Here is an 11,375-nt window from a genome sequence, read left to right as displayed (position 1 = left end):
CCAGCACAATATGAGCCAGGAGTATGCCCAGGTGGCCAAGAAAGCCAATGGGATCTTGGCTTGTATCAGAAACAGTGTGGCCAGCAGGACCAAAGAAGTGATTGTACCCTTCTGCTTGTCATTAGTAAGTCCACACCTTGAATCCTATGTTCAGTTTTGGGCCCATCACTACAAGAAGGATATTAAGGAGGTGGAGTGTGTCCAGAGAAAGGCAACAAAGCTGGTGAGGGGGATGGAGAACAAGTGTTATGAGGAGTGGCTGAGGGAACTGGGGTTGTTTAGCCTGGAAAAAAGAAGGCTGAGGGGAGACCTTATTGCTGTCTGCAACTACCTGAAAGGACGTTGTAGTAAGGTTGGTGTTGGTCTCTTCTCCCAAGTGAGAGGTGACAGAACAAGAAGAAATGGCCTCAAGTTGTGCCAGGGGAGATTCAGATTAGACATAAGGAAAAACTGCTTCATGAAAAGGGTTATTGGGACACAGGAACAGGCTGCCCAGGGAGGTGGTTGAGTCCCCATCCCTCAATGTTCTTGCAGAGCTGCTCGGTGGCTTGCTCTTCCCCGGCTTCTGCCTGTGGAAGCTCTTGCCCACATACAATACCTGCGACTGGTTTTTGGGAACAAAAAAAACTGGTAAACAAGGATGTCCAATGTAGCCTTCTGCACCTTTAGAAAAAAACCCACACTTTCAAGAGATCCACCTAGTTAAGGAAGAACACTTTTTCAGTTCAAGGCAGCTCCAGTTTCACCAGTTGAACTTCTTGATTAAACTCAACTTAGATTAATAAGCAATGCAGCTGAATCAGATGTCCTGCCTACCTGTTTCTTTGATATTGACACGACTGTTTGCACACCTTCATGGAGAACCAGAGAAAGGAGCTAATTTCCTTGGTTACGACCATGTATTTCAAGAAAAGAACTATGCACCCAATTTTATAACAAATTACAATGAAATAAAAATTTCTCTTTATTATATCTGTAGCTGATTTCAAATGCAACCCTCTCAAAGCTGTTCTCAGTACTTCGAAAAAGCACACAAAACTCCCACGCAAACATACTTTATGATTTAATAGAAAAACTATATAACAGCACACCGGTTTCTTAAACAGCTATCAAGTGCTGTTCTAAGAATTAATTATGCAATTAAAAAGTACAAACCTGTCATAATTTTAAAAAAGGCATTTATGCCAGTTATTTCAAGTTGAGCATATCCAGTGAAGCAGCACCATAGCTTAATGAGAAACAAATCCCATTCACATTTTAAACAGCTAGGAATCAATCATTTCATTCCAAAAAACACAAATATTCATATCAGTACCACACTTATGTTAATATACTTCAGAAAAATCTGAAGAATCCAAACACCCTGTTTTGTTTCCTTGTATTCATTGTTTAATGCTATTTTGCAGAGTTTTTTGTAACCTAGCTATGTTGGCATCCAAGGCTGCTAAGGTCTTCCTAAAATCCTCTTCATCTCGAGAAGTAAATGTTGAGAAAGAGGTCGCACTCCATTCAGACCTCCCAGATATATCATCAAATGAAACAGAATTAAAATCAGCTATTCCACTGCCTTTTCTCTGAGAAATCTCTTTCTCAAACAGCACTGGTGCGGGAGGGTGTACACCAGGCTGAGGCTGATCTGGTTGGTTTGTGAAGTCTTTCACAGCTCCACTGGGAGTGCGTTTTGGCCTTATTTGGAATTTCTCTCCTTCTGGCCTCACTTCATCTCCTGTAACTTTGAGCGTGTCTTCCATAGCCATTTTCACATTGTACCCAGCACTTAATTTATCCAGAATAGTTGGATCCTTTGCAATATCACATCCATTCTGCTGCACAGAGTTTGGGAGCTCACAGTGATAGTCTAACATTCTACGAGCCCCTCTACTTTGGGGTGGCACACCAGTTCTTTCAGAGATTGGCTGCTGTTTTATAGAGGCACTGCAAGTCAATGGGATATAAACAGTCTCATTCAGCTTGTTTTGGTCATCTATTAAAGTCCCAGAATCACTAACGGTTTCTGCATCTTGCTTCAGCGAGGTTAGTAGTATTCTTGGAGTTGATGTTCCTTCTGAGAATGTACTGTTTATTTTACCTCTTTCAGCAGCAAACTTCTCATAGGCTAGATTTTGCATTTCTAATTCTCCACTTTTATTTGAGAATTGAGGTTCTGTATCTGTCAAAACAGGATCCATTTCTAATTTGTTAAGGTAACTCATTACTGAAGTACTCAAGGAGAATGGATCGGGTTGCATCTGCTTATTGTGGTCTTCCAAAAGAGACCTGGAGAGACCTTTCTGGAGTTTGGATTTAAAGTTGTCTGCTGTAAGGTCAGACAGAAGCTTGGCCATACTGCCCTGCAAGGTTCTGTTAAGATAAGTAACATCAATTAAGTAGATTTAAAAATAGTCAAGAAATAATAGTTTAAAAAATTATATAACACCAGACATTACATTTATCAGGCTGCAGAAAAGTTACAATTCTCTTTCTACACCTTCTCATACAACATAGTATAGATGTGAACCAATTCCAAGTTCCTTGAATTTCTCTCTTCAGCTCAGCTCAATGTGCCTAAAAAGCAACTAAACAGCACAACCCAATGAAGTTTGAGATTTACCGGCTTTGAGTACTACAAAATGAAATAAATTGATGTCAAGACACTGTTGCTACAAAGCAGTTAGAAACAGTTATCAAAATCAGTGAGAATTTTTTTCTGAATTAATTCTTCCCATTGCATCTGAATAAAAAAATAATAAAAAGTAATATTTTTTCTCATTTTTTCTTTGTCCATCAAACAAAATAAATGCTTAAATAGTTAAGTTTATAGCCTATACAGATACACATGTAACAAGATGTCATTATACTACCATCTGGTGGTCAGTAGAGTACAAGTGTGTAATGTGTCTAAATTTCTACTAAAGAACCTGAAGTGTTGATCAAAAGTATTCCGCCATTCCAATCAGTATCAACTATAAACAAGACAGACAACAAGTTTAACTTCCTGTGCACTTTATGTCCAAACAAATTGTATATACATATGCAAAAAGCTGTTTGTCTCCCAGCTTGACACTATATTCATCGTAAAAGACCATGATGAAATAAATTCACAGAAATAATTCCCAAAATTGTAAGTAACAGCACCTTCATTCAGTGACCCAAGAACTCCCACCTTTACCTATTATTAATGCCTGGGCATAAGCTACTTCCAATGTATGTACAATTAAAGAAAGTGGCTGCTCATTCCCACAGGAAGAGCTTGCTGTGGGTCTTGAAGACAGACTTTTCGGTGAGTTCTTTTAAAAACAGACCAATTTCTGAACCAGTGTAAAGAAAGAAAGAAAAAATAATCCCTCCTTAATTCAAGTTAAGAGTTAGTTTCCAAATTCTACAGCTTCAAGGGAAATGTCAGTAGGTTTTCAGATTCAAGTACTTCCCACGGAGCTCCTTATCAGCAGCTCTGCTATTAAGAGTCAAAACTTCGCAGAAGTTATGGCCTGTAACGTTTTACTCTATTACAGAAGTCAAGCCATGGAGCATTACAACTCTGTTTTAACAAAATTATAGCACCATTATAGCAAAAGTAACTACAAAGAAAAGTTTTAGCTACTCGTAAGATACTAAGATTACAATAATCTCAAGGTGGAGGGAATAAAAGCGATGTCAAGAAGCAAAACAATAGCTTAGCCAGTAGTACCTGGTTAATTCACGCAGTCTGTTAACTTCTGCATCACGCTGACGTAACGTTATGCCCAAAATCTTATTTTCTTTCTCTGAAGCTTCCAGCTTAAACTGAAGGCTCGTCACCTTTGCTAGCGCCTCGTCCACTTCTAAAATGCCAAGAAGAAATTACCCAATTGTTTCTTTTAAGTTTTAAAACACACAATAAAAAAAAACTTAAAACCACTTACCGATTCTGAGCTTGGTGGAATGAATGTCATAATGCTGTTTGTTTTCAAGCAATTCTTCTTTTTTATCATGAATATCTTTTGCCAAACGTCTATTTTCTTCTTTCTGATTTCCTATTATTTTAAGTAGTTCTTCATTTTTAGCCTGCAGTGACTCAAGACCCTTCAGTGATTCCTTCAATTGACTCTGAAGCATTACATTCAAGGACTGCAAAGAAACTACTAACAAAAGCAAAACAGAAAGTTTAAGTGTTTTGTATGGTACAGTTTGAATTTCTAAATCAAACTATTCAAATAATCTTGGTTAGATGAGTTTTGCTTACAGATAGAAAGGGGTTTTGTGGCAGCAAGATAAAACTCAAGCTTTCTTCCTAATTATCTAATGTCAACTTCATTTTAAGATGCACATAAGGAAAAATAACCTGCTCGGCAGCTGAAGCGCCAAGTCTCACTATGTGGACTCTAAACAGGCATGATATTTCATGCAAATGTAGTTGCATGATTAGACAGACCTACAGCACCTAGTTCAGTTGTCACTAATAGCCACAATACGTACTGTTATTTTTTACTGATGTAGATATATCTTTATATGTCTGTATCTATCTAAATGAAGCTTTAACAAAATTCTCCTAACAAGTATCATTTTCTATTAGTACTTCACATTCATTGTTGCAGCTCTGTCCAGATATCGTCTCGCTTCTTTCTCGTTCCTCAAGATGCTGGTTTAATATTGTTAGTCTCCTAAACGCAAATTGTGAAAAAGCACAAATTCAGAAACTTCGGATTAAGTTCAAAACCACTGCATTTTCAATGAGTGTAGTAAAAATGTGCTACTGAGAATTAAATGCCACAGAATGTTTCAGAAATATACAGAAGTTTTAATAGTGACTTTTTCTTACATTCCTGAATTTCTTTAGCACAAGTTCTGGTAAATACTTCAGACCAAAGAGAAAGATAAGTCCTAGAGTCATGTATCTAAGAGCTCCACGGAAATGAGAGACATTCTTGCATTTGAGAATACACTACAAAAATATTATAAGCAGGCTGACTAACTTGATACTGCTGTTTTCAGAAACAATGATACATTGATTCCACCTAGACTAAGACCTAATCATTATGTATCTGATGATACTACAAGAACAGTATCAACTTAACTCTCACTGTCTTATTTATTTATTTTTAAACTATATAGCCTTACCAAAACACTTTCTACTATATAAATATTGTACAGACAAAAATGAAAAGGCCGTAACATTTACACCATAACAATGTTAAAATATGCAACTTCCAACAGTCCAGTTGAAGATGCTTTAGGTGCATTTTCAGTAAATGCAGAATCATTGATGAGTTACTAACCTACGCAGCTGGACATTTTCACTTCTGAGAGGCTGCAAAGCTAGTGCTATTTCTGCTTGTATATTCGTACTTTCCACTACAGCTGGGAGCAACGATACGCAATCCTCTATTTCACTCATCAACCTCAACATTTCAGAATCATCTGCAAGAAGTGAGGGAAAAAAAAGACCATGTAAACATATCAACCTGTAATAGGACAGTGATATTTTATATGCCATTAGACAGTCTAGAAAGTGAAATAATACTATCTAGTTTTCTTCCAAGAAAACTTAAATCTTTAACTACTTTTATTTATTTAAAATTTTTAAGCTTGACTATGAAAACTACGCTTTAGGTTCTTGATAAATCATAACCTACCACCTCTCTTGGTGGGATTGCTGTTGCAACCTGTCTACACTGCTCCTTTTCTCAGAGGAAAACACCGTATAAGAAATGAACAAACTTTATCGTAACTGTTAGGATAATGCTAAAATACTCCCAAGAATAATTTAATACATATCAAGAGTGAAACATGAAGCTACATTTGTGGAAAACCACTCTAAGATGTCACATATCATCTGACATGTACAACTTCCAGAAGCTGAAGCATTCGCACATTTAATGCAACTATTCTGTACTGTGCAATGAAAATGTCCTCACCTTGATCCGTTATCAGTGCTCTGAGCTCTCCCAGAAGATATTTTACAGTCTTAACTTTATGGGCTGTTTCTTCTGAGCATTCTTTTCTAGATTTTAGAACTTTCTTCACAAAACTTGTCTTACAGCTTGTATCTCTCACAGGGGATCTGTCAAGTACCTTCAATCCATCTTCTTCACTGATCACGTCTTCACTGTGCTCTTCAGAAGCATCCTCCTCTTTGTCACTTGAAGCATTACGTTTTCCTGGATTACGATGGTGCTTTTGTTCAGCCTTGCCATTCATCACATCATGTGACTTCAACAGGTCCAGGTGAGCTTGTATGCATCTTATCAAATCTGCTTCTTTTATCTGTTGCTTGCGGTGTGGAGTCATCTCTCTGCCAGAAGATGATGGGGTGAACGCAGGCATTGTAGAGTTACATGATGCACCTGATGCTACACAGGGGATCACACTAGGAAGAGCAGCAGCAGACTGTATTTGCACAGCAGTAGTAGGAGCAGCAGGAACTACCGGGCAAAGCACAGGACCTCTCCTCTCTGGCACACATTCACCGCTACCATCTAAAGGAACACTCTACATAAAGAACATTCATAACATACAAACTTAACATAGGAGTTTAAAAAAAAAACAACAAAACACCAACAAAACAACAAAAAGCCCTTGTTTGACACAATGTAGTATTGATCATTCTTTGCAAAATATAAAAGCACCTACAGTTTATTCATTGCATAATTCTCCAGCATATTAAGGAGTAATTACAATGTAAATAAGGTTTAGATAACCTTTATCTTAAATGTTACTGGCAACATTAAACCACTGTACTTTTTCAGCTGTTCTGTGCAGAAAGGAAAACCTCAACAGTGTTTGTTTTTTTGCTTTATGAACACTCATTCCTTGAATCAAACCAGAACAGGGAAGTATAATATAGAAGACAACATTGTTAAGTAAGTTTATTTCTTAAAAGTCAAGGACAGCACTAGCTATACGTGGGCTGCCTACAGATGGAAGGTAAGTCTACAGTCTTAGGATTTCAAGGTTCATTAACCTTGAAATTAACCACATTTCCCAAGGAGGCAGTTGGTACTCACTATAGGTTCTATTCTACACCCTGAAGTACACAAGTATTTTAAAATATGCCTCTAAGATAATACACAGTGTCTGAAGAAATAATTAACTCGATCATTGGCAGGGAAAAGCTGCACAAAGTATGATTTCTTTTATCAGGAGTTACTCAATGATCCTCATGCGTATTGCTAAGAATGTAATTACCAACAGTAAGAATCATTTCCTGCACCTTCCATTCACCTCGCAAAAACAAGCAGCCAGTAGAATTTCATTTTTTTGGTGATTATACAAAATGTTTTTTAAATAGCAGTATTTTCTCTCATTCTTTATTCTGTTTATCACTATAGGTTGAAATATGTAAATTTTATTCTTTAAAGAGAACTATACGTAATCTCAAGAAAACCCCACACTTCATAAAATTTAAAAATAAGCGCTACCTATTTATTGATACATTTATTTAATAGTCTAAATCAAACACTTACTGAACAAGTAGATAAGAGTTTAGCTGACTGCTGCAGGGTCAGAGCTGGCGTGGAGGTAGGCAATTGGCAATTACAAGCTGTAATATTTTGACATCCTAAAAGAAAACAACACTCATAGATCAGGATGATTTTGAGCAAAACTCATACAGTAAAATAAGAGGATCTTTGTTAATAGTTTCACTAACCATGATTTGAAGTAGGACAAGAAGTTACAGCAGGCATTTCATTAGAGTTCCGTGATGGTTGGCCAGTTATGAGAGACACCTGAGTTTGCACATGCTCACACAGTTTCTGATGCATCACAGGAGTGTGCTGACTGCAAGGCACATGGATTGGTTGAACCATCCGATTCTGTTCTGCACTGGAAAGGTCTTTCTCAGTAGAAGGTAAGGTGGACAAGGCAAGTCTTCTATTTGATATTGGCACTATAGAGAAAAGAATAAAAAACACGGGTAAAGATGTCCGTCTTCTTTATCTACAGAAACCCACAGTACTGTCAGGCAGACTCTGACAGGTTCCTTTGAAAATGAAAACCAAACGACTCTACAGTCTAACATTACAGTCAGATTTTTACTCACAAGCAAATTAATCCATCATCTTTTTTCTTCCAGACAGAGCAACTTAACCCAGCAGGACAGACTGCTGTCCTTGAAAGAAGCAGATTTACCCCTACAAAACACTAGTTCTAAAATACAATTCTTAAATCTCCTTCAGCTTCTTCCTAAACTTTTAGACCATTTGGAATAATCCATACCGAAGTACTCTCCAAATCTTATTTTCTTATATTGATTATAACCAGAACTCTGTATTTTTAAAGTGCTGGAAAGACAGCAGCTATGTGCTCACCTTCTCCAATTCACAAAACGCGTTCTGCTACACACCTTGTGTACAGGCCCCACTTGATAAGAAATCACAAAAGAAACAGGGTGGAGAGAGGGATAAACACTAATAAGAAGTAAAATATTTCAACTGAGAGCAACTCAGCCTACAGCAATCCATCTACCTTTCCATTCAAGTGCTCTGGCCACTAAACCATTTGAGTTATTATTTATCGCAATACTTTCCTGTTTCCAGAAACTGATCTTTGAGAAAAGCCTGTCTAGACACCTAACTCCAGGATGGTTTATGGGGTTGTATTCCAAACAGAGACCAAGCACTGTAACACTTCTGTGTCCAAGAGAAATGGGACATGGATGTTATCATCCTCCTCCACACTTCCTACCAGCTAAACTTGATGATGTTAGCATTTCTAAAGCACTCAACTTTCCTCCTTCAATACGAAGCTCAAACATTTGTGAATTTTAGTAACTGTTCAGTAAACATTTGAGGTTTCTAAAAGGCAATGAGTAATGCCTACATTCTTTGGCAGATCCAGCCCTAGATCAATCTAATAAAAAAGAAGCCCAAGAAAGTCTGCTTACCAATTTCTTTTCGGACATGGGCAGGAGTAATGGGTTTTTTCAACTCTTTCTTCTTGGAAGTATTTCCTTTGGTTAGCAAAGGCTTGGAAGTAATTTTAACAGAAGCGATTTTCCCAGGTTGTTGACAGGTAGTTTCCCTTCCTAGTATTAGTCAAAACAAAAACTTGTCAACAAAACACGTAAGAACAGTCTTACAAAAACTAAAAATCTAACTTAAACTTTCAGTAGGTACAACCTGTAGCTTCATTCTGTAAAATATTCTTCAGTAAAGCTGCACAACGGTCAAGTCCATTATGAACAGTGTCAACCTGCACAAAGGACACTACAATCAGAAGATACGTATTGCTTGTAAGCCAAGACACTATTTTAGAGGGAAGTGTTCCCTACTCTGTCATCTGAAAAAGAACGACTGATAACCAGCAAAAATGTGATTTTCCATGTATTTTTTTGCAATTATATAAGAGTTTGCAAACATACAAATGTTCCAAAAACTTGAATTACATTGTTGCATTGTCCATTTGGATTTTATGTTTTGCATGTGTGTCATTTTCCTGCTTATTTCCACTTTCAGTGGAAATCTATCTACAGCCTATTTCTACCTTGGAGATGACTGACTGAGCACTATGCAGAAAACAATGCTGCAGCACCGACTCCATACAATTCACTCTGTCAAGGGCAGCTCTAGTCCATAAACAGCATAGTTGTGTTTACAAAATGATATTTTGCCTTAATGAGATTTGTCAGAGGCAGACTCACTGCATAAAGCAGTAGCTAACTTACACATGGATGCAAAATGCAGTATAGACACTCTTGCCAGCTTTGCAGGAGATGTTTCTAGTCCAGACGCAGTAGTATCTAAATTAACCTGGTTTTCCTCTATTATTTAAGGTATTCAAATTTTCCTTTTTTAGGTAACAGAGAAGACTGTATTAAGAAGTCAGTTAATTACCTGATCATCAGAGTCAGTGGAATAGAATGAGTGTCCAGACTCAAACTCAGAATGACGTCCTTTTCTTAAGCCAGACCTGAAAAAGTCACATTATCTGTTTATACTACCTCATTGGTGTGCTGCAAAGTAAAAGTTAAAGTAAATTAATTTCAACAAGAAATAAAAAAGTTCCCTCTTTCTGAAACGTTCGCATTGCTGCAACAAACATGTTTAGCATAAACAGCTCAACAGTGTTATATACAACTATTAATCATAAAAATTCAATCTTTTATACTTAAAACACAGAGAGAGTCAAACCTGTATTTCTAATGGCAAAATTTCTATTGAGTTTGTCTGTCTATTCAGGCGCTTAGAACCTGCCCATATTGCCTCTCAGCTAGAATCGTTTTCTGACACACATAATTTTTGGTCAGTTGGGAAGTATGACAAGAACAATGCTCCCGAACACTCACACATACACTCAGTCTTAGACAGTATTCATGATTAAAGTCTTACTGTTTTCTTCCACTTGTTAATTTAGCTGCTCCTGTTAGCCTTCCAGAAGACAAAACCTGTTGATCACAGAAATATACGTTGATTTTTATGAAGCACTTTCACACATGACTGAAGACCACCACTGCCTGCTAATTTCAACCTTCCCTGAGGCAGACCAGTTCATTTGCTTGGACTCAATGATCTCAGAGGTCTTTTCCAACCTGGTGATTCTATGATTCTACGATTTACAGCTCTAAAACCAAGGACAGGGCATCCTGCCTGAATCTAGTGGGTTTCACTGCACAAAACATTGCTTGTACAGGACGAAGCTTCATGAATTCCCACAGATCATGGAATGGTTTGGGTTGGAAGAGACCTTAAAGATCATCCAGTTCCAACTCCCCTGCCATGGGTAGGGACACCTCCCACTGGATCAGGTTGATCAAAGACTCATCCAACCTGGCCTTGAACACCTCCAGGGATGGGGCATCCACGCCTTCCCCGGGCAACCTGTGCCCGTGCCTCACCACCCTCATTTTGAAGAATTTCCTCCTTATGTCTAATCTAAATCTTCCCCTCTCCAGTTTATAGCCATATACAGCAGATACAGGAATACCCTTAAGGACAGGGCCAGGGGCTGTAACACACATACACATGCACATACACAGACACATGCAGATGCACAGACACATACGCCTCCCAGGCTAAAGCTACACTCTACCAACGCACCCCCGAACCGTGGGGTCCTCAGGCACAACGCCCGAGGCCACTGCTCCACCCCCGGCCCCCGGAGGCCCCACTGCCCCCAGCCCAGCCCGCTCTCACCCTGCCCCGCCTCGCCATGGCCCGGCCGCCGCCGCCAGGGGGCGGGGCCAAGGGGGCGGGGCCAACGGCCGCGGCGCTCCGCCGCCCGCGCCGGCCAACCCCGAGCCGCCTCGCTGACGGGCGGCGCGGCCGTTGGGGGCGGGGCTGCCGCGCCCCTGAGCCGCCGCGGTCGGCGGTGAGCGGCGCGGGAAAGGGGAGGGGGGTGGAGAGAAAGGGAACGGGGAAGACTGCAGTCCTTGGGGGGTGTGAAGGGCTGCTGCCTTC

General features: G+C 39.1%; 1 protein-coding gene across 3 annotated transcripts; it reads right to left on the bottom strand.

Moving 5' to 3' along the window:
* Positions 1-921: 921 nt before the first annotated feature.
* On the bottom strand, positions 922-11,162 carry CCDC14 (coiled-coil domain containing 14). Of its 3 annotated transcripts, none has more exons than XM_054070490.1 (13): positions 11,112-11,162; positions 10,308-10,363; positions 9,813-9,888; positions 9,099-9,171; positions 8,864-9,004; positions 7,628-7,867; positions 7,443-7,537; positions 5,895-6,468; positions 5,256-5,397; positions 4,561-4,640; positions 3,903-4,118; positions 3,689-3,821; positions 922-2,361 (listed from the first exon to the last, which is right to left on the bottom strand). In XM_054070490.1, the coding sequence occupies exons 1-13, from the start codon at positions 11,127-11,129 to the stop codon at positions 1,383-1,385; spliced, it is 2,823 nt and encodes a 940-aa protein (XP_053926465.1). In that variant the 5' UTR covers positions 11,130-11,162; the 3' UTR covers positions 922-1,382. The 3 variants fall into 3 exon arrangements, with proteins under 3 accessions (XP_053926465.1, XP_053926464.1, XP_053926466.1); XM_054070489.1 differs by having other exon boundaries at positions 923-2,361; positions 3,903-4,121; XM_054070491.1 differs by lacking the exons at positions 8,864-9,004; positions 9,099-9,171; positions 9,813-9,888; positions 10,308-10,363; positions 11,112-11,162 and adding an exon at positions 8,289-8,346 and having other exon boundaries at positions 925-2,361; positions 3,903-4,121.
* Positions 11,163-11,375: the final 213 nt, after the last annotated feature.

This window comes from Cuculus canorus, chromosome 6 (assembly GCF_017976375.1).
Source record: "Cuculus canorus isolate bCucCan1 chromosome 6, bCucCan1.pri, whole genome shotgun sequence".
Classification (NCBI taxonomy): Eukaryota; Metazoa; Chordata; class Aves; order Cuculiformes; family Cuculidae; genus Cuculus; species Cuculus canorus.
The sequence above is the reverse complement of the archived record's forward strand: the minus strand, read 5'-3'. Positions and strand labels throughout refer to the sequence as shown.